General features: G+C 39.9%; 1 protein-coding gene across 1 annotated transcript in view; it reads right to left on the reverse strand.

The window, feature by feature from the left end:
- sorcs3a (sortilin related VPS10 domain containing receptor 3a) overlaps positions 1-24,632 on the reverse strand; it is a 281,497-nt gene that overhangs the window by 85,314 nt on the left and 171,551 nt on the right. The window contains exons 5-7 of the mRNA XM_084369166.1: positions 6,705-6,778; positions 5,461-5,525; positions 4,715-4,833 (exon numbers count right to left, since the gene is read on the reverse strand). Coding sequence (XP_084225292.1) covers positions 4,715-4,833; positions 5,461-5,525; positions 6,705-6,778 — 258 coding nt within the window. The remainder of the gene's footprint in view (positions 1-4,714; positions 4,834-5,460; positions 5,526-6,704; positions 6,779-24,632) is intronic.

Genomic DNA, 24,632 nt, shown 5'->3' on the forward strand with positions numbered 1-24,632 from the left:
GTCACAGGGCTTGTCTGGACATCGCTCTACTGCCTGGCGGGCTAACGCCATATTGCATCTACATCAGGAGGTTGCGTGAGTACTTGACATTGGAGCGGGACTGTGTTAAAGCAGACTGTGTGAACTGTCCGGGTTTCAAGGTTTAACTTCCTATGACTGGATAAACTTTCATGGGCCCCAACGGTTAGGGAAATTATCCAAGCGCTTGGGTTAGGTTTTTCATGGTATCATTATCATCTATCTTTATTTCTATGTGAACTGTGAAAATACATTGGTACAGGTCTGGGTACTATTACTGTGTTTGAGTACACAAAAGCACTCTGGTTTGATATTTCTATTTCATGTTATTGGTGTCATATGTTGAACATTCAAGAGGTGTGAATAGAGTTAAAATATTAAGAACACATCTAATTATTTCATAAGTGAATGGTTTATTAAAGGAGAACCACAATTTGATTTAGTTTACAAATAAGCTAAAGATCTCATAGGTTTATTTTCATTAAAAAGGTTGAGTTTGAGCTCAAATTAAAACCTATCATTTCATCGATGTGAAGGAACAGTAAGGGTTAAAAGTGTACTCAATTGAGGGGAAATTATATCTTTTGATGTAAAATTATGCAATTCATTATTGGTTTGTTGAAGAAAACTTAAACTGTTCTTTTGATCTAAAAGGGTAAGAGGAAGAGCATTTTGATGCTTCAGGTAATAACTGTCTTGATTCAAAGCATACAAGTGTTTTGTTTGTTGTTTTCTATTTTCTTATCCATCTCTGAAACATTTCTCTTTTAAAGGTATTCTAAAAATCTAAAAGGTTTAAACAAAATAAATGTTTGTGGTCTACCTTTACATATTGTTGTTTAACATTCTTTTAGAGTAAACTGGATCTATTTTAGTTCTGAGGACTTACATAATTTTGCTAGAACATAGCATAGTAAGTTTTCAGTGGAGGCGCCGCGCTAGTTATATGCTATTTCCCTTTTTCTCACTCAAGTGATAAAGTCCCTAGCTCAATTCGGTAGAGAAGAAACACAGCGAATTCACCATCTTTAGCTGAGAACCTAGGACCTGTTTTATTCTTATTGGGTGTGACCTCAGTGTAGATTGTAAACACTAAGGAAAAATGGGTTACAGATAATAGATAGATAGATAGATCTTTATTTATTGGATTTTTTTTTACTTTTGGCCATTTATAGCAAACTCTTGGCTTGCATTCAGAAGATACTGCCCTATCTAGGTGTCGATGCACTTGGTGGTTTCAAAGTGGACTTTGGTAAATATCTTGTAGGACAATCAATAGTCTCATTATTCTTTGTCAAGATAAATCTTTAGGTTGCCCAACCAAGCTTCATCTGCCATTGGGGGGGGGGGGGATAGAGTTGTCTGTAATGGTCTACACTCCAAGCTATTGGTTGTTGGCTTATGCAGCAAGAAAACACAGGGTGGGTGGAAGTTGGAAATTGTCATTAGCCTCAAGGCCACAGAAGCCAAGCTCTTTACACACACATAGAAACACAAAGAATAAAGAGTGCAGCTCCATAACCCAATTTTCACTCTTATCAACAATGACATGAAATTCATTAGAGAAAAACCTTCAAATCAAACTTCTGGCTCTCCACTGAAGAGAAGTGATATCAGTATTAATGTTGTATGACAGGACTGATTCTTTTACTGATCTTGTAAGTGCTCTGAATGGCTCAGAGGAGAGAAAACAAGCTCTGAGAGGAGATGTAGTGGGCTAGCACTGCAGAGCAGTCCCACATGCAATTGAGTGAAGGAGCAGGAGATCGATGGATGGGTAACCAGAGGCGGTTTGAACTTTAAGAGGAATTGGTGTGATTGATTTTTTTTTCCTCCAATCCCTTTCAGGATCTTTCGTCTGTGACGTATACGTGTTAAAACGTAGAGGTGCTTGAATTGAGGGGGAGGTTTAGGTTGAGTGCTTGTGAGTTTACTTGAAAGACTTGAGAGAGGTCAAACAGGATTGAAGGTTCTTTGCAGAACAACTCTATTTCTTTGTGTAATGTGCTGCCAAGGCTAGTACGGCTTCCAGAGAAAGGTCTTGCCTGTAGGTAGCTCAGGTATGTAAGAAGCTGAGAAATCCCTCTTCTCTCCTGAATAAAACATTTAGTGGGATCAAAAAGCTGGAAGAGCATGGTTACAACTACTACTACAAATGTTACAACTGGAAATAATTTTATAACCATTACTGTTAAGTATACTATCCCAAATATATTATTGAAAATTTCATTTACAAAAACACATTTGTAAAGCACATTTAGTACAGTAGAGTGATTCAGGGTTACAAGGTTTCTGCAAGCTGACGTCAGACTGTGTGTTGGACTGTAGAGAGTCCAAGGGATCATGGTGTGGAGGATTTTATAAATGATGGTTACCAGGTTGTTGTAAAAGGGGAGGTTTTTGGAGGACATGGGTCATCTAGTCTCACGAGCAAGAGAGTGCTGAATAAGTCAAAGAGCAGTTCTGAAAATAGTGAAGCTTATCTGAAGACTGTTGGAGGTCACAGGGCCAGCAGTTGCATACTCTAGCTTGTGTTGGTTCTATAGCCACCTTGGAAGAAGATATACTTAGAAAAGGTGAAGGAGAAAACATAACCAGATATGTTTTTCCCCTAAACACAGGTCATGAAAATACCGTTAACAGACATCAAGCATCACAACGGTTGTTGGAGGTAAATTTAAATAAAATTGGTATTATTGTGAACTGGCCATGTAATTACGCTGACTTTAACTGCTGACTTTTAAATGTATGAAACCTCATTTACACAGTGTCAAAGAGAATAATATTCACACTGTAGAGGAAATTAAAATACAACCCATAAATTGCATAAATTGAATTCAGGACATTACCATTTCAGATTTTTCTGTTGCACAAATCATGATTAATACGACACCGGGCAGTAGCTGGGACGAATAATAACACTAGTGTGGCCTAAAAAACAAAGCACAAATGTTCAGTTGGGGTAGGACTAAAGGGATTTTTACATGTTTTCTGTGTGCCATTCCCAATCATATAGTGCATAATGGAACTTGTGCGTAGAAGGTTGAGTTGAAAATAGAATTCTAGCTAAAGAGGCTCAGCTCAAGCAATATTTATAAAAGACGTTTAATAAAATGTTTAATAAAAAATTGAAATGTGAAAACGCTTGTGTCGAACAAAACCTACTAACAGAAACACCCAACTCTCAACTCAGAGCAGCCATTAGCCTCTTTTAGCTCTTTTAGCTCATTGTCTTGGTTTTCTGGTCAAGAAATAGCGCATATTGTCTCACTGTTCTCAAGAACGTCCATAGATATCCATACCTTTTTTAGCAAACAGGCTGCGACATGTCACACAAAACAGCAGAAAGTCAACTGAAAAATGTCAGTAAATACTTCTCCATATATGCCCCATATATTTTCTGTGAAGCTAGTGGAGCAAATCAATGATGACAGACCAGTAAATACTGAAATGAAATGTTTATGTCTAATGTTTAGGTAGGACTCTATTTGCTAATATGTCGGTTGGTCATAGCTTGTGTTTCTGTGACTTTGTTTAGTCTTTCTACCCTACATAGTTCATAAGTAGCTTCACAAAGCATACACAATCAAGACACAAATCATGAGAAATAACACAATACTTATTATCCACACCTACAACAGCTAAGCTAGCTGTAATGGTCCCCCATTAAATGAGATACATTTTCACATTGATAATGTCTAGCCTAAAATAGTCCATATACAAGGCAGAAATAGAGGTGTGGGACTTCTTCATTTCTAAGATGCATCGCAATGCAGACGTGAAGGGCTCTGCATTGACGCAGTGACAGAACACCATCAGAAGTTTGCAGGCTACACAAGATTGTAGTCCACTAATGCTCGATTGTTGATTTTCTGACCTCTGTTGAACAATAAAGTTGTGAAGTGACATTGCAACGTCGCTCTCTTGCATTGAATTGCAGATAACATTACACTAAGGGCAATGTGGTGGAGGAAGGCAAAGGTCAGCAGGGAGTGATAAATGACTGCACCAATTATGTTGAAAGTGGCCATCTAGATACATTTCAGATTTTATTTACTAACTTGGAAGCACAAACCGGACAAGATGCACAGTGTGTTTAACATCTGCCTCACAACAATTACATACAATAATACAGTAACACAACACAATTTTGGAACCACATTAGTTGTTTTCACCCTGAGCTAATGACCAAAAAGAAAGAAAATGAGCAGAGCTAATCAGCAAAGAACTGAGGAGGCGCTGTGAACTCCACTGTCCAGCTCTATAGAGGTGTGTGCAGCAGTCATGTTAGTGATTGTCACATTCAGGAAGTGCCCCGTTTTAGAGCTGCTATGTGAAAACTGAACATTTTTGTTGATTACAGCGCAGGTGTAATGAACTGCAGACTTATTTATGTTTTTGTTTTTTAATGTTTATTTACTGAGGTGGGTATAACAGACACTGGTATTGAAAAGACTGTAGTAGTCTGATTCTTGAAAAAGGAGCTTTGTTAAATCAAAAGGGAGTTGAGATTTATCTGACTGCTTGTGTTAACTGATAAAAGTAACCACGTGGCGTTATAGAGAAAATTGAGGATGGGCTACATTGTGGTGCTTTGAGACATGTTGACAGGTGAATGTAATCAATTCAAATCGTGAGGCTGGTGCAGATTCATTCCTCTACATAGTAAGTGGGGCTGACTGAATGAGAGTCCTACCTGTATGAATATATAGTCATCTTGAACCACCAAAGAGCTGATGTCGATGTATCCAGGGAATGGATAGTTCCTGTTCGCTTCTGTGCACATCTGAGCTCTGCATGTGACATACTGCACATCTGTCACAGAGGAAGACACACTGAATGCATGACAGGTTCATAACTGCTAATTTGAGAATAGTTATTATAGTACATCATAATATACTGTATAGAGCTGTGGGATACCTTTTCTGTGACAAGCAACAAATTGAGGGCATCTTTGAATGGTAGCTGTTTTTCACAACTAACCTATAGATAGTTAGTAGCTTTCAAAAGATATACTTTATACTTGACAGTCTGACATTTTCTCGGACTAATTTGCATCTCTTTTATTCTTATCATGTGTAGAAACCACAAACAAGCATCTCCGCCTGTCAATCATACCACAGTTCTATGAGAAAAAAGCAATGCTTATAACTCAGAGTAATGCTACTCTGACATCACAGGCAGGCATTAACAATTTCACCTATGTCACCTATGGAACACCCTGGTGGTACTGCCATTCGGAGTTATAGAGCTGACATTCAGCGAGTGAAAGGAAGAAGAAGAAAGGCCACAATAATCAAGAATCATGCACTGGGTTTATTGGTAGGGCGAGCCGGGGCTGTTTCCCCGGGGATGCCGTCATTTCTCTAGAAGGAATTCATTCCTATAGAGACCTCTTCATTACTCCCCTTTGATGTTTATGTGTGTGCAGGAGACACTCACTTCCATCTGGTGTATGAGCCTCCATGTGGACCAGATCTGGCTCCTTGTCGAGGCCCGAGACAGACCTTGGAGAGAATGACAGACCGTGGAAGAATACATTATCTGAATGACAATGAATAGAACGGAATGTAAATGAAAAAAAGAAGAAAGAGAGCAAAGGAATTCTGCTCCAGTGAGACCTGTTTTGTTAACTTAGTAAGGAAAATACAGGAGTTTCCCCCATATTCTAAATGCCACATCCATAGCAACTCTGGGCTGAAATACAAATAAATACAAAAACAGTCTAATCAGTGACTGCATGTTGCAGGGTCACCACACTGTCTGCCTGTGAGTATATCTCTGGGTGAAATCTTGCTTTCTTGCTCATTTCACTGCTGTGGATTAGACTGGATGGACGCAGCTTTCCCATTGCGGCAGTATTTCATATCCCTTGGAGGCTGATGAAGCCATTGTCTAAATGCAGCCAACTGGAGGGTTGCCTAGCCATTGCTAGAGGCCCATCCAGTGTTTAGATGTCCTTGAAGGGGCTTTGGCGGTAAAGGGCAAAGCCATGCGATGGATTGTGAACATTATTTAGGATTATACCACAATGGCACGGGAAGCAGCTCCAGATTTATGCAAGTTACAATGGATGTAGCCAACGGCAAACCCAGGCACACCCCAGTCACCTCAGAGAGGGGGTGAGGCGCGATGAGCTGGAATAGATCCGGGCCTACGTTTGTGATGAGTGTGCACTTTCAGACATAGTAGGTACACTGCAGGGGGAGTGAGCGGCAGACGTGAACGGATGAGAAGTGACAGGGACGTCCCGGATCCATTATTAGTCATTGCCCCTCATACTGTACGTAAGCCTCTGCATCTGTAAAAAAAACCAGCCCCCTCTCCTTCTGCGACTGATGTAAAAATAGTAATTGTGTTATTTATGTGCAATGTGCCTGATATGAGCAGGGCGAGTGTGTGAGAGATGAAGTGCAATGCGACATGTCCTCGGACGCTGAATGCAAAGCGCGTTCCGAAAGGAGGATATTAATCTCTGCCTGATTGTATCAAGCGGTGCAAAATGTGCAGAATTTCAGCAGCACCACCAGTCAGTCACACACCTTGTTCCAAGCCATCAATATCACTTGCTCAGTCGCACAGAACACAAGCAACAGTTTCTGCATTCCTGAGTAAACCAAACTTTCGAGAAGAGGAATGGAGCAGAATAAAAAAAGAAAGCAGAGACATGGAAAAGGATGACTCACCAGTAGAATCTGTTTGGCGTGACATGTTCATGGATGAGCTGCCATTTTCTCCCAAAGTCCACAGAGCTGTACAACTGTGGAGATATTAGAGAAGAGGAAAATACCCTTGTTAGCAAGAGGAAAGCATGTTTCTGCAGTGGTCCAGCTTCTAATTAGACTGGCTGATTTAAAAGTTGTAACAGTGACGAGTGAGTGTGAGACATGGCTGGATAATTCTAGGGTGGAGGTTAGTCCAGGGCTATAAAGCATTATCGGCAGAGCTAGGCTGACACGGCGCTGAACGGCTATCATCATTACCAACTGGCCATTTAAGCTAACGTATTGTCAGAGATATAGGCATCTCTATTCCACTCCCCCCTTACAAATTAGAGCTATAGGTTTTCGAAAAAGCACTTTATGGAAATAACACATTAAAACTGAAATAGACATGACATTAATGTGGCCACTTTTAGCTTTATCAGCAAGTAATTCAGTTTGATTCAGTAGGAATTAGTCTGCTGTTGTGTTAAAAACAAATGTTGAAGATGAAATTGGTTCTTTAGCGCCCAATAAAAACCCAACAGTCCTACGGAATGAGTGCACATGAATCCGAGGAATAATGTATAGCTCAGTTGACGTGAAGGTGAACAGTATGTAGCCAGTGGCCCAATTCACTAGCAATGTACTGATTACATTTTCTGGTGCGCGGGTGAACAATTATTAACCCAGGTGCATTTCCCAACAGTGTATTGATTTGATTGATGTTGCTCACACATGCTCCTTAATACCTCACCGTGTCCGTGCATTGTTGTTTCCTCGCAGCGCAGTGAGTTGGTGGCCCCAGATGAGCTCTATGTTAATGTTCCTACTTGTTGCCTTTTATCACAGCAAATCTGACACTCACTCTGATAAAAGGATGCACATTTGTCAGCCACCGCAAATTTATTTGTCAGCTTCGCAGGGAAAAATCTATCTATGTCAGCAAGAGTGTTTTCCATTTAAAAATGACATTACCGGTGTGCCCTACACTGGCAGATGGTAGCAATAGCTTTTAATTTGAAATTGCTGGTATTCTTTGGACTTTACATGTGGATGTCAAACTGGATCAAATAATTATTATTCCAACATTTAATCAGCACCTGAAGGCCATGTGTCTGGAGTGCTTGACAATGATAAGCAAATGATAAGCGATGGGATGTGACCACAGCATCTAGTGTCCTGTATGTGGTTAAGGTGGATCTAGTGTTAGCTGTGAGCAAACATTTTTCTAACCTTTATGGAGTTGAAAAGAGTCTAATATGAAGTCCCTATAGGCATCTGTTCTACAAAATATTAGATTTCTGAATCTTCCAACTTCAGTAAAGAAAGGTTCCCACCGGAGTCTTTGTGTCGGTGTTACAGCGCGGCAGGCAGGGTCCATCATCACTTTGGACAGTGACATATGATGCCAGCGGGCAGGCTGAGCCTCTCCTCTCTCCATTCATCAGTTCAATGACATCTTAAATTTTAAAGCTTCTGAGCTGTCACAAAGTAAGCTTCATAGTTTCCCACTCAATACGATAAATCAAAAGTGCAGCCAGCCAGCTGCCACGCCACCGATGGAGCCGGTGACAGCTGAGGGTGCCGACAAAGGACAGCAGCTCGAAGGGTGATTGAGGAAATACAGAGCAGTGCACGTTAGTTAAATGCTTCTTTTCGCACAGATGGTAGGTTTAGAAAAGCCTTGGGTTGCTCTGACTTGTGCATCAGGTTGCGGGTAATGTTGGTCATTCAGCTGAAGGTGCTGTGAAATGCAGAAGTAGTTTGTAGAGGCTGAGCAGATATTTTTATCAGGGGAAAAACAACACCAGTCTACAATACAAGCTACAAGCTACAATATCCAAGAAAGACACTGAGTGACCACTAACAGTGCCCTTTCTCCTAACCATAAAGAAGATGACACTGTGACTGAAGAAAAGATGGCAACAGATTTAGCCTCAGAATGCTGAAAACTGAACTTATAAAAACTGACTACAATTTCACTGACAAAAATTAAGATGTCTTCTTTCTGAGTTTTTTGTTGACTAAAGAAAAAACAAAATCAAATGACTAAAATGTGACAAAAACCAAAACTGAATTAATATTAGGTGCCAATTCAAACACTGATGAGAAGAAAATGTGTTTTTGTATATGACATACAACATGTGAATACTATTTAAGACAGTTGGTAGAATAACCACACATGTAAAACACACTGCCAAAGCTCGACTTTAAAATGGAGACACAGGGAAACACACTGTTTATACATAAGGTATGTCAAAGCCATCGGAAAAGTATTCTGCATGCATACAGGCATAGTGAGCAGGTTTTGTTTCAGTACTGTTAGCTTGGAGCTATGCAGGGATATTGGATTTCAGTATATTTGTATAGGGAATAAATCTTAAGGTCTACGTATTGGTCTACATTTGTTTTTCCTCTTGTAGCCCTAATTTGTGCTTTACAGGAAACATATCTACACAGGGAAGTGTGGTAAATCAAACACAGATGGAACCTAAATGAGAAATGAATTGATTCAAACTCTGCTCAAACTCACAGGGGAGCTTACACATCTACCATTGAAAGACGGATTTCATGAAGCCTTTTTATGTTTTTATTTATTTATTTTATTTTTCCTCATCTGAGAGGTCTGCGGGAAATGCTTGTGGGAAATGTACATTATTGCATTTGCTGTTGCTATCCAACTATTCAAAGCCTGGTTTAAGTGCACTTTTGCTCAAGATGAAATATGAATCAGAATAAAAGATAAATGACTGCTCTGCAGAGGCTGTGTACCCTTGAAATCAATTAGAAAAGAGTCTGTGGTTGTAGTGGTGGTACAGAAACATGTCCCCTGTGAACACAATGACATGGGTCTTCAGTGTTCCAGGAAAGGCCATACTGCTCACCAACACACTCAGAAAAAACTGACCCTGATGCTAGTTTTCTGTTGCAAACAAGCTACATGTTAGCTGTGAGTCTAATGTATCATGTACCAAATCTACTGACAAACTGGTTAAGATCATAGTCATGGCTTTCCCTAACTCTCACTGCAAACTGTGAAAAGGCCTGATGGATAAAGTGAGAGAGAGAAAAACTGTCATTCTAACAGCAGTTAAAAATGTGGTGGCTATTGTGCAATTAGTGACAGGCAGCCTATGCAGGACTGTTCCCTCATTATGTCGACCCATTATCTGATGCACCATGCTCCTCCTGCCAGCTCCTGTAGAGATTCTGATCTCTCCTGTCCGCAACAATGTTCACTGTTGATGTCATCTAAATGTAATATCAATTATTATCATGGTCTTTATGTGCCAGTCAAAGAAATAGCTTCATCCATTCAGAAAATTATGGAAGAATTGCCACAAAATGGCAGCTCTTACATTGGTCACAAAAACAACTGAAAATGACGCATACCTCAGTGATTAGCTGGTTAGGCAATTAAAAAATGAAATAAATAAATAAATAACCAACCTCCATGAACAGGGTGTCCAACTGATTAATGGAGACAAACATCCTATAAGATCTAAAATAAATGTATGTACCAAGGACCTAACAGTTCTAGTGAGAGACAGCCAGGAAGTGAGGAAAATTGTTTGTATATCTATTCAGAGGCATACACTGTAATTAGGGGTATTTGTCCCAAACATTCGTAGGTTCATGCATTCAGTCATAAAATACTTCCGACTGTCACACTATGGCCAGCATAAAGAATGTCAATGGCTCAGAATATAACAATTCTGATTTTCTGATCCACACTCTAATCGAGTAAATGGCATTATTGTGCCTAAAGGCTGTTTTTCAACTGCCATTAAACAAAAAAAGCAGAAGAAGAAGACACAACAAAGCAAGAAGAAGAAACAGTGACTGAAGCCGCATGCCATTCTTCTTGAATCTCCAACAAGGAAAAGTGTGATGGAACTGTCATCCAGTTTGGAAATGAGTGGAACACAAACTAAACTTACTAATCAAACTTGAACAATCAATTTTGGTGATTCTAGAAAGTTGTGTGAATCAAATTTCCTTTGTAGCATGGCCTCTTAACTTAATGGCCGGTGACTTTTCTGGGCCCATTTTAGGGCTTGTCTGATACACCCATTAGACTCAGCCACAAATACTACAATGGGAAAATCTAAGGAGCTCAGCATTGATCTGAAAGAGCCCATTATTGATTTGAACATTTCAAAGCAGTTACAGGTTACAAGATCAACTGTACAAACAACTGTAAGTATAAAGTGCATGGCACAGTTGTGTCACTGCCACCATCAGGAAGAGAAAACAAACCATCACCTGCTGCTGAGAGAAAACTGCTCAGGATGGTCAAGAGTCAACCCAAAACCACTAAAAAGCAAGTCTGTAATGAATTAGAAGCTGCTGGAAGACAGGTGTCAGTGTCCACAATCAAGTGTGTTTCACATCAACATGAGCTGAGAAGCTGCCGTGCCAGAAAGAAGCCCTTTATCCAGACGCAGCACCTTAAAGCTCGACTGAAGTTTGCTGCTGATCACATGGACAAAGAAAAAACCTTCTGGAGGAAAACTGTGGTCAGAACAAAAACTGAGTTGTTTGGCCACATTGAACAGCAATATGTTTGGAGGAGAGAAGGTGAGGCCTTCAACTCCAAGAACACCAGACCTACTGTCAAGCATGGTGGTGGTAATATTTTGCTGTGAGGCTGTTTTACTGTCAGTTGATCTGCTGCTCTAAAGAAAGTAAACGGAATAATGGGTGTTTCAACAGGACAATGATCCCAAACACACAGCAAAAGTGGTAAAGGAACGGCTAAATCAGGCTAGAATTGAGGTTTTGGAATGGCCTTCACAAAGTCCTGACTTGAACCTCATCAAGAACATGTGGACTGTGCTGAAGAAACAAGTCTGTGACAGGAAGTCAACAAATTTAGTTGAGCTTCACTGATTCTGTCAAAAGGAGTGGTTAAAAATTCAGCCAGAGGACTACCAGAAACTTGTGGATGGCTATCAAAAGCACCTAATTGAACTGAAAATGGCCAAGAGACAGCCTCAACCAGATGTGTCAATCACCAGAGTTAGGAAAGTCCAATTTCTCCCTGCTGTTTTTAAGCAGCCTCTGGATGTGAAAGCAGACAGGGCAAAAGACATTACTGAAGCAACTGGCATCTACATTACAATTACTGCGTGGAACTAACTGTAAGTTGCACTACTGTCTGTCAAAAATGGATGAAAAGAATGCTAGCCCTATGTATTTGGGATCTTTTGTTACTTGTTTCTCGCTGTAACAAACTTGTATTGAACCATTACCTGTATACAGATGAACCATGACTTCTGTGTATCCTTACACACTTCCTATAAGACCAAGCATTAGTTCTCAATCTCACATTTTTTTGTTACCAGGATCATGATAATGCTGAAGCCCTCTGGCCTTGTTTATAGTGGGCAAAATGAGTCAAAAGGACATGTTGATTAGCCATATGACTGAAACATGAACCAGGCAAGAGAAAGGAGGTGAATACACTCAAGGGAACTTCTTCTCACAGAGAGACATTTTCTACCATCTCCCTCCGCTTCAAAATGTGGGTCCTATTTCATCATGGCTTTCTTCCTGATGTTGGGATAATGTGTATAAACTTGAATAACATATTTTCTGTGACACACTGCAGTAATAAAAAGCAAGGCAAAGATTTTCTTCCTTTTTCCATTTGCACAGTTCCTTCTGCAGCATTGCAGCAGCAACATTCTGCTACCCAGAAGAGCTTTGTGCATTAACATCAAAGCACAAACAGCTCCACCAACACATAAAAGTTCTGATAAAAAAGAGTCAAGACTTGGGAGTTATGGAAATGATAACTGCCGCATTATAGGCCCCTGTGTCCCACACAATTACTATAAGTCACTTTTATAACTCCTAATTAAGTCTCCTATAAATTCCTGATGCATCTATGTACAGTGCTCTAAATCAAACAGCTTCTGTTGGCATTGCCTTGGCATATCCCATATGGGAGGGAAGAGGAGGACTGGTTTTTATAACCCACGATTTATGGAGCCTGCAAAGTACACAGCAGTAGGGATGCTCCTATGGAGGGGGGTATAGGAAAGGGCGATGCAAATAAACTGTCTGAGTTGTTCTGAGTGAGGGGTCGTCAGGATCCTAGAGAGTAGTATTCTCATTGCTTGCCACTGGATCCCTATATCTAGATATAGTTCTCTCTTTTTTTACCACAGTGCAATGGGCTTCAAAAGTACAGCTAAACCAGTTTCTCAACTGAATGGTCAATCAACAAAAAAATTAATCAAGTAGTTTGGTAATTGGTTAATCTTTCAGTAATTCTCTTGCTCCATGTGAGGACTTGCTGCTTTTCATTGTTTCACCCAACATGTCCTCTTACCTGGCTGACTGAATAGGTCAATTGTCATTGACTTCCAACGCTAAATATACCACCGTTCCCAAAAACAACATGACTGTTACATTGTATTAGCAATAGGCGCATCTGACTGTACCATCACAGTTTGGTTAGGTTTAAGCACTAAAACTACTTGGTATGTTTTAGGAAAACAGCCTTGTCTGGGTTAAAAAAATACTACATACATGAAGTCACATTACAATGTTAATAAGTCAAAACAACACACTGCTGACTTTTGGTCATGAACAGCAGTCCTGTCTTGTTTGGTTTTCCCAATCATTCGTCCCTCCCTACGCAGACTTTTTGCCTTTTATAATACTCCATCGTACTTCCTCCTTTGCAGCCGTAATAAATACAATGGCCACTCGAGGTCGCCGCCTAACAAGCAGTGTAAATATGGGTCATAATAAGATAGCCTATACAGTATCTGTGTAACTGAACATCTCAAAGATTGATGGTTGAACAAAACATTACATTTGAAGATGACACCTTGGATTGGAATTATTATGAGGCAATTTTCATGGCATTTTACGGACAAGACAATTCATAATTTTATCAGGAAAACAAACAGAAGATTAATCAATAGTTAAAATGATAATTAGTTGAAGACCTAATCGGAGGTCGAAGTAATGAGAAAGTAGCACACGTCATGCCGACACACGTCATGCCGACGTTTGGTGATTGGTTCAGGGAACAGATGAGTTCAGACAGCAAGTTACCACAGCTGTATTATCTGCTGACAGTAAGCTAAGACCTTTTGGACAAAATCGTCTCAATTCAAGGTCCACTTACTGTTTTTTCTGAAGCTTTTATCAACTGCTTCTTAGGGCCCTGACACACCAGGCCAAGGGTCGGACGTCGATGAATGTTAAGGCTGTCAGTGAGCGTCTGATGCAGACTACCACCACCTGGTCGTGAGGAGAGTTATTTCTTCTGACGCAGGCGAGCTAATTGGCTGTTGGATGTAGTCTTTGTGATGTGTTTAAGTGCTGTTTGGCTGAGAGACAGGTGATGTGAGATGACGCAACAGTCTTCCTTCATTGTTCTTGTGTCGGTTTGGTAAATCATGGCCCTTACAGTTTACAATTTAATTAAAGACATTTAATAAGATGGACGTTATGTATTTTATATAATGAAGGACCATAATTTACTCTGATCATAGGTCCAAGAGCCTTTGAAAGATGAAAGCCCTCATGTGAAATGACAGTGCATCAATGGAATTATTATGCTTGTAACACAGTTACGGGACTCACATTGTCAAGCTATTAAACTGACACCGTACATTGATGTTACAAAGGCCATTAAGGCCATTATTTCTACAGCTAGCCACAAATGGACCACATCTGCTCATGACCTTTCATCACATAATATATGCAGGAAAATATACGACTCCATACTTTTATCGTAGTTACATTGTGTCTCTAATGACAGGTCTTATTATTACGAACTAAATGTGTTTCTTTCAGAGTCAAGAACAAATATATAGATGATTAGGACTAAAAGGTGTTTTTCTACATATAATTTTATATCTCAAAGGTATTTCACAAAGTAAAAAGCAAATTGCAACCTGAGCTCTGTGGGGTTTTCAAGCACTTGTTGGTAGCATGCTCAACAAATTAAAATATTATCCTGTATGATTATCAGTGCCAAACACTAATGCATGCCCTGTCAAGTCTAACAAATGCATTCCCTTCGGCTTTGTGCTAACTCTCAAACTGCACCACCTCTTCTGGGCTCCCTCAGTGGTTTCTCATTATGCTATCTTGTTGCCTTCTAGCAACATAATAAATGATAGCAGGCAGCACACCTGTCTGGCAGTCACGAAGTATGCATGCTCAGACGACTGTGAGACGTGTGCTTCAGTTTTTTAATGTCTTCAGCTGACCCATCACTGTAACAGCATGTGTTTGGAAAAGCAAACCACCTATATCTATCAAATTAGCTGTGCTTTTAATTGTAGCTTGACCTGAACTTTACTGTATAGCTCGACATGTACCAGTTCCTTACAATCAGTACATAATGTGGAGTAGGTCTCTTCAACATGGGCCTTCAGGCAATCACTTTTTGACACTTAGCAATAATTATGCTGTGAATTGCTAAGCCTATATGCATGAAAAGGAGGCCTATTATCTCCATTGTGCTAGCGAGTGCACTGTCTGTATTGTCCTGATCATGTGTTTCAAATTAAAGTCCATAAAAAGTACCCTGGGAGGGCGGCCTGCTGCAGCCCGATGGAGCGCGGCAGAGCTGTCGCAGCTCAGGACAAGGGAGCTGAGCACTAAAGATACCTGCCATCTGGAGAGTCATTGAGTTGAGAAATGCACTGCAGCAGCTGAGCAGCCGTTTTGGCTCAAGCTCAACAGCACCTTTTAGACAGGGGCAAGAGAGGGCCGGAGATGGATCTGTTCAAATAGACACACTGTGATGGATTTGTAGGGAGTGTTTTGGTTCCCGAAAAGAAATACAATCTGCCATTTAAAATCATTGGTAACCACATCATTTGTTGAGACTTTTTTCCAACTATAGTCTAACTTTAATTGCATTTGATTTTATTTTGTAACAGCACACAGATCTGCTCTGTAAATGACATGCCGGTCTGTGCTCTCATTTATATTATTTGGTTTCATCATGGAATCACATATACCAGCCAGACCACTGTTTGACACAATTCTTTGCATATAGCCTATTGCATATTTTTATTTAAACTAACAGTATTTGCAAAGAGATGTAATGTTGCTCATCTATTGTGGGTGACAGTGACTAACAGCCACAACATCACACAAAAGCCTCAGACTTTGAACTACAGCCCACATTAGCTTTCAACCTAATGTCTTCTTTTATTCCAAAGGCATGGACACACATCTTGTGTTGCACATTGGCTTGCTTAAGAAGCAACCAAGAGAGAAAAGTGCAAAACTTACATTGATTTGCAGGGATAGCTAGTTAACTGTAGCACAATGAACAGCTTAAAAACATACTTGCTAATGTCAACTTCTATTTGTTTAAATGGTAACTAATGTTTATTCTTCAATACCAACACAACTGTTTGTCCATTGAACATCGCAAGTTGGTTATATATAAATCTGGGAAAGTACCTGAAGTAGACAAGTCACCATTACTACGGTGGCCCTACAATATCTGCTTGTTTAATGCAAGCTGTCCATAGAGGTGAACAATTTCCTTCTTTTACCTTTACTATCTATGTAACATTAATTTTAACAATGTCTTGGAATTTAGGAAGAACCCTTAGCAATTCTCAGCTGCTCCAGCAGTCATGGCAAACTTTGACTTTGACAGGCCTTTACTTCATGAAGAGTGCCCCTGTCTGAGACGATACACTTTACAGATTCCCTGAGCATTTATGTTCGCCAGAAGTGGATCAAGAACATTGGAATTATTATTATAATTGATTAATTACTACTATCATAATAGTAATTTTGACCCTCTATGAATGACCTGTAGTTTGCATTTCGTTGCTCTTTGCCAGGCGACTCATGAGATAATTTTGAATACCTTTTTTTTTGGATTGTTTTTACTAATGCAACTGGTCTGTAATGATTTAATGCAGCTCTTGATTGATTATGCTAGCTAGCTAGTACAGTAATGTTAGTGTAATAACACAGTACTTCATCAATAGAAATGTGACTCAGTTTCTATTCTGGCTAATATCTAAAATCTGAATAATGTTAAAATCAGCATCCATATAGGGCGCCCTCAGCAGTAACTTGGAGCCACTGTCTAATGTCTTTAATCCAACTACCCAATGCTGCTGTCACTGTCAGCAGCAGACACACTGAGTTACTACACCTTGTCACCGCAGTAATGGCAGCGCTGCTAGATGGAAGAACCCACAAATTGGTAGCCGGATTCATCTAAACTATATCTCTGAGCCCCTGCCAGCTCAGCTGTCAATCAAACGCATACCGTGGCCTCTCCCATTATGAAGCCTGGAGGAGTATGTATCTTCAAAGACATTTGTTTCTCTTTTATTTTCTAAAAAAAATAAAAATAAAAATAGTAATCATAAGTTTCTAAATCAATTTGTCAAGGATTTATGAATGAAAAGGGATGGCTTTTGTGATTTCAGTAGGACTGTAAGAACAAAGGAAGCAAGCCACCTTTCAGCCAATGATACAGATTCTACTTTTGCTCTAGTAGACTGTAACATAGAAAGGCATATGCAGCTCAAGTCTAATGTAAGTGTAATCAGGAGAAAGTGCTTGAAAGCACTCTTGACTACATCATACTGTGACAAAGTAGCTTTTTCATCAGCAGAGTAATTTACTGTGCATGACATTATGATATGCTTTTTGTATGTCTGACAAGTATGTCCATATCAGAGGTTCAAATGGAGAATCATATTTAGCTGGCAAAAAGGTGTCAGTTGAGGATTACAGTGACAGAGAAGAATCCTGAAAGGAAAGCACTCGGGATGTAGACTCGCTGCCTCCTATTAAATAAGGTTTGAATTAAAAGAGCTTATCTAAAGAGGACACTTCATTACCAGAATCTATAGCTACAGACAACAATATCAGCCATATTAGGGATGTTACAAAATGGAAAATGCAAATTCTTTTTATGGAGTTGATGCAAATGAAAAAAGAATGAAAGAAAGAAGAAAAAAAAGTAATCCTGAATAATGTCTTCCCCCTCTCTCCCTGAATACTTTATTGAGTCTGATGTCCCCATTGCATTTCTGAAAACGTTTAGCCAGGTTGCAATTCAGCTAGAAATAATTAACAGCATAAATTTGCATCATTAGGGTGGATTAAGTCAAACAATGTTTGCATGTTGAAGGACTGAAGGAACTGTGGCTCTCTCTCAGAGGCGGTGTGCTGGTTCCTTTCATATTTTAGGTGGGCTGTATGCTTCCATTGGGAGCGCGTGGTGGACTTAATCTGGGAAACAAAATATGCAGACACTTTATTCTGTAGTTGTGTTCTTGAAGGAAAAGTGTTTGAGCACATATGTTTTTGTATGCTAGTGTGTATGTGTAAAAGGACAGCGATGGGAAAAAAAATGGCAATTAGGCGTCAGTGTGGTGTGTGTTAGTCGTCCCCTGAGACTCTTCCAGTCACAATCTAAGCAGCTAAGTAACTTGCACATTTTCCTTAACGGACCATTTTCCCATTTCCCAGGCTCACTCTGCTGACTGCTAACACCCGCTCCAAAATCTTAGACCCTGACAGACACGGACAGCTTATCCAGATGTGTCTGCACCTGTTTCTGTATAATCCTGCTAATCATTCACAGAAGAAAATAGAAAATGGATGTAACAATAATAATGTTTTTGTTTTGTTGCCAATTTTTGCCCAAATCAGAACATATTCACAGTGCTTATTTTGTTGTTTATAGCCATCATCAAAAGTACAAAATGTCACATTCCTTTAGCAAGTCTCCAAATGTCCCACTCATAAGTCATTTCACAAAAAATACATATTGGTAAAAAACATCCCACTCATAAGGAGTGAGGTGCCCCTCATGAATAATCTTACAGTAAACTGTTACCAGCCATATGTTTTTAACCTAGCAGGTTAATGCCTAATATCAGTATGTCTTATGCCAACAGCAGATTATCACAAAAAACATTAAAAAAACATTTCTAGTGAAAAGAAAGTCATGCTAGTAATGTTACATAACTTGCTAATACAAAATGTGTACCCTGTGTGTAGAGCGCATGAAGAAATTAAAGCTCACTAAAAAAAACTCACCTGGAAGAAAAGAACAGTGTTTCTCCTCATTTTCAGTCACAACCCACACCCACAAAAGCAAATATGAAAAAATAGTTGTTTTTTTTTATTATTTATTTGTTCACATTGATTCAAACTACCTACAAGGCTTTGATTGTGCACAGCACCAGATGTACAATATGAATCGCTGGTTTCCAACAGCAGCTGTTCTTACAGTTCTAGGTCACCTTGCTCTGTATTAAAAGTAATGCACACTTTTGGTGCACTACATATAACACATTGTCGATGGGCTGAGTTGTGACTTGATCAATGTTGTCATGTAACATGAATGAATGGCTTTTTGATGATATCTTTTCACAAAAATTGACAGATGTACACTTGAACCCCAGTCCTACCAAGGGGATAGTGGTTCAACAGAAGCCTCCTGTAAGACTTCATAATTTCTGCAGGGAACAAGTGCCAGCAACAACATTACCTCAACTGAAAATGACTCAGTCAACTTAACTCAGTCATCACCATTAGTCAAGCAGAAGAGTAATTGAGCTCATCCCCATTACATAAGACAACAATATGGCACAGGGACGTCATTAGGTGCGAGAGGGGAAAAAGTGATGAAGAGCTCGCTGAAATGAGATTGGATTTAAACAAGTGCTGCTGCTGTCCTGGGGGCCTTACATGGATGCTCTTTGAGCGCATAGGTGGAGGCTGCATAATGATGAGACACTTAGTTTCCCCACTGTTCAGATTTATCGGCTCCAAGGCCTGTTACGATCATTAGGGGGATTGTGAAAGGAAAAGGGAAATGAGGTTGAGACTATATGAGCTTGGGAGGAGGTGTAAATTGTGCAGATATTTTTTTCTGGTAACACAGCACTTTTGAACCATAAATCTTTGATCCTCTTCCCCCTATTTGTGCAATGGCATTTTATAATGGAAGGCTCCCTATGATTTCACACTCCAATTAGTAAATTACTAATGTCCCAATATGCAAGTCTCGGGGTGGTACTAAACAAACAGGTCACAAACTGAGGGAACATGGTTAACAAAATATATTTTACATGAGGTTTATAAGAATGAGTGCTTTTTGTTTTTTGTGTTTGACATCCAAGCATAAATCCGAGCATAAAAATCCCTTGAAAGAACAATGGAACAATTGTTTTAATTTTGTATAATGCGTGCAAGTAGACTAGAAGAAACTTCAGTCAGTGAGTTGGGTCTATATCTCTATCTAGGCTATACAAACATCAGCAAAATCGTACCTCCGCTAAACTGAATGAACGGCAGTCATTAGGCATTTGGAACATATTGAATAATTCATATTGCATAATCAACTTAATACACTATAACAATTATATTGTTGCCCTGATGACTCCTAGTCCCTTGAGATTAGCTCAATTTGTGGTTGCCAATGACAAAAATATTCTAGCACATGTAACCAGAGGTCTGGCCAGGCCAATTTTATGTATACCTACCTCATCATGTACCTAACATCAGTGCATACTGTAGCTTGCAAAGCAAGTCTGCAGGCCGTCATGTTATAGTATTTCTGTAATCTGCTGTGTTCACTGAGAAGACAGACATTTGTTCTCTGACTTTGGTCTTTGAGGAATTTCTTTCTGCCAGATAAACTCAAGTAACAAAAGCCTCTTCACTTGCTGTTGTTCCACAATCCCCAAGTTTCATAACTTATTAGACACATGCAGCTACAGATATTAAAAAAAACACTTTGTTAAGATGAAAAAACGTCTTGTGTTGTCAACAATTACAACAATGATCATTATGAGCTAGAGGAGGAAGCATCTGCAGAGGAGACAATGAAATGGACATTACATTAAATAACAACATTACACTGGCAGCTGCAGCTTTTTGGCATCTGAGTTGAAAAGTGGTGAAGGAATTACTCAGATCGATTAGAGCGCAGACCCTCGCTAAGTTCCAACAGTGCCAGCCTTTCGTCCCCAACTTGCTTAGAATCAACACATTTTGACATCATCAGACAACTGAGCAATCTTCATCTGCTTGATCTACAGTCAAAAGCTCAAATATAAAGCAACAACCAAATGTATTGATCTTGAGTCTAAATCATTTTGCTTGTGTTTACTTTTGTCATAATAAATTCAGTGTTACAGTGTCTCTGCTATGCTGCAAAAGTAGACTGATAATGTCCTAGGAGCTTCCAATGGCACAGAACACAAATGGATTCAAAGCAAGTGTATTTGAATTTTGTTGTGCATGCTTGCTACCCTGGGTTTCCACACACTGATCATAGTCAGCATGATGTATGATAATAATCATATTTGAGGGCTAACTTTGTCTTTTGTACAATCGGTAATGCGAAAAGTGCCATAATGTACGATACTTTGACCACTTTGTGACTCCTACATGAGTAGTTGGTTTTAGTCTACACTGTCACATCTGAATTATTTCCCTGACATTATAAGGATTCTAAATTATGGATCTTATGTCTCATGTAGCCTCTTTCCAACCAATCATGCTTGATGTAGGCTATTTGTTACTTTCCAGGTGACAAACAATCATGTCCGACTCTTCATGACAATTGAACACAAACTCAGTGATTCAGCTTACATTAACTGTATCAGTCTCAAGTCAGGTTCGGGTATAAAAAACAGAAGCCTGTTGAGTTTGGGTCAGCCTCAGTTACTGCTCTCCCAGACAGAAAAACATGCTGCATTCATTCTGCTTCCTGCCACCACAGACAAGAGGAGTCAATGATATAAATTGTCACCCCCCACGGAACCTAAATATGCATACCCTTAGAGTGTTTCTTATTGCCTCTGTCAACGTGATAAAGGGAATGGGTTTGATTCTAAGAAGTGATTTAACCTAATGTGTCATATCAAGGGTTGGCTTGGTTGCAGTGTCAGCAGTGCAGACGATGAAGGAATATACTACAGGCCTCATTGAAAACTGATAAACAAACCAACAAACAGATCAGGTGATATCTATTAATCTGTTGTTGCAGTCAATGGAAAATGTCAGTAAAGCCTCTAAAACAGAGATGAGCTATGTAATAAGAATTCAAGTATGATCCACTGATATTAATTTTCTGTCATTTATTGGTTAATTTTCTGACGTCTTTTCCTTTGTCCATACATTTCTCTAACACCTACCCAGCTCTCACACACATACAAGCCATCAGCCTCCACGCATGAAAGCTATGTTTCGCTTCTCTAAGGAGCAAAAAGTGGACCGATGGACCCATGCAACTTGAGAAGAGCAGTGGCTATGTAAGCGACATGTAAAGGTTACAACGGATGGTGAAATATCAAAAGGCTTCTCCTTCAGCAGGTGAATTCTAAACACCCTCAGAGGACACAGGGTGTTTACCAAGGGCGAAGAGACTGGCCACTATCTTCAAACCATCGTCACTGAGAGAAGAGTGCAACTTTTACCTGATCTTAAGTTACACTGAAGAAATCCCATGGTACTTTTTTAAACAGCACTTAATTCAATTTTAATTTAATTTAATCTGTAAGGGGTCCCCAGTATAGGGGTAAGGTTAAGATGCAGAGGGTGAGGTGGTAGGTTGACATTTAATCCTAAAGGTGCTGTTGACACATAAAAGGTTACAATGGATGTAGAAACATCAAAAGCTCCTCCTTCAGGCATTGAATTCTACACACAGTACTCGAGAGGACACAGGTTGTTTACCAAGGGCAAAGACACTTTTTTTTTTTTTTTTACCACTTGAACTTGTCCCTGGGGGAAAAGAACATTTCGCCCGTTCTTTGGATATGTTTAAGAAATCCCTCTGTGGTTGGCCATACGGCATGCTAGCTAACCAATGTATAATGGACGTTAGCATGGTATTTGCCTAGTCTAAAACTGTCAAGGCAGCAAGGGGATCTGTTAGGGTTAAGCTGGTCGTTGGCTGGTCGAACAGCTTCATAATCCCAACAGCTTCATATGCTTCACAACACATCAAATGAAGCAGTTCTATTCCCCAGCCCTTAGGTCCCAGGGGTTAGGATTTAGGGTTAGGGGAAAGGGGATGATAACATGGATTATACTTTCTAACCTGATAAGCAAGATGGAAGTAGCTCCCAGAACCTGTTTGGTAAAGAGCAGGCTCTTCCAAAAAATACTTGGCAGGTGATTGGACGAACCATCTGTCTATCAGTGTCTATCACAGGATAACTACAACCAATCAAATCAACAGTAGGAGAGCGCTTAATGAAAATCTTGCGAGCGAAAACTTTCCTTTGCCCACTATTGTAGCCCTCTATTGTTGCTTTCCAACAGACAGTCCTTCTCTCACTGTTCCTCACACCTACACCACGGCTAGGGGTGTAACAATACATGTATTCGTATTGAATTGTTTCGGTACAGGACGTTCGGTTCGGTACAGGGCTGTGCACGGTTGAGTTTCCAGAACGGAAGTTGCGTGTGTTTATTTTCTGCCTGCAGCTACACGTGCAGCCCGTTTACATCATGGCTAACGCTAGCGCGAAACCAGAGCTTGAAGACCCTCCCTTGTCGCTTAAGTCTCCTGCTTGGGAACACTTCGGCTTCCTGGTTAAATATTGCAACGGAGAAAGACGAGTCCGGCACGGCGCAGTTCGGCCGAACAGCTGGAGAAACGAAACCGAGGAATTCCCGTGATAATTACATATTCACACACGACTGCAGTTATACGTGTTATAAACACAACAACACGAAGTGTTCCCGACTGAAGGATTAGAAGAAGAGCGCGTATTTGTCTCTTTTTTGAGGTTTTTGTGCTTGTATCAACAGAGTGTTTTATTTTGAAAATCAACCGGATGTATTGTTGTTGTTTCGTGTCAGACTTCCTGTTTGCTCTGTGCTAAATTCGGCTGAATTTCTGCGTTGTGCCGCGGCACTTGAAACGGCACCACCCGAGTGTGAATATCACTGCTACAAGGAAAAAAAAATGACCTTAGTGCAAACGCAGCTGACTTTGGCAATCAAGCAGCCTCTCCCTAGCAACTCAGCCCGTATGAACAACACACCAGTGCAAACCTGGCAGAGGGACTTAAAGAGACAGTGAAAATTATTTATTTAACTTATTACCAGGCAGCACTTTAGAACAGTATTCTATTTTTTTAATTTTATTTTCATATTTTGTATAATGTTACAATAAATTGTTGGTTTACAAAAGTTCCGAATAAACAACAAGCAAATTTATGTTTTGCATTTTGTTCCCGTACTGTACCAAAAATGAACCGAACCATGCCCTCAAAACCGAGGTACGTATCGAACCGTGATTTTTGTGTATTGTTACACCCCAAACCACAGCTGTAGTTGCCAATAGTTCCTCATAGGACACTGACTGGTCCAGACAACTGTGTGTTTGGCCATAAGTGTTTAACTTAAAGCCTGGCAGGGTGAATTTGCAAGATCAAATTATCACGAGATCTTGCAAATCAAGCTGGGTTCGAAAGGTAAGATAGTCCTTGAGCTACAGGCTAATCACAACTGAGCAAACTACATCTGCTGCTGAGTACTGTGTCAGTACAGTCAGAAGTTAAGGTGGTATTATTGTTGGCAGTGCTGTCGCAGTGAAAACCAGATCACTTTCTGTTCTCTTCTGAGCCGAGCAGCTACCAGTGGAGGGGAGAGTAGAAGAAAACATTTGGGGAAAAATCATGAGTTTATTCATTCACTGAGTCTATAACGGAGGCATGAAAGCAGGTGGGGTTGTATTGTAAATCGAGCCTTCATTTTCCTGGGAGATTTGCTTCCCCAGTGACAGACAGAAATGCATAATCAAAGCAAGGCTCATAGGGAACCAATCTAAATGCTGATGGTGTCATTGTTCTACAGCCATTACATCTTGCAATCAACATTTACTGCATACTGATAAAAGTTAATGGACCTCAAGCT

Source organism: Pagrus pagrus, assembly GCF_965226575.1.
Source record: "Pagrus pagrus genome assembly, chromosome: 2".
Taxonomy (NCBI): domain Eukaryota; kingdom Metazoa; phylum Chordata; class Actinopteri; order Spariformes; family Sparidae; genus Pagrus; species Pagrus pagrus.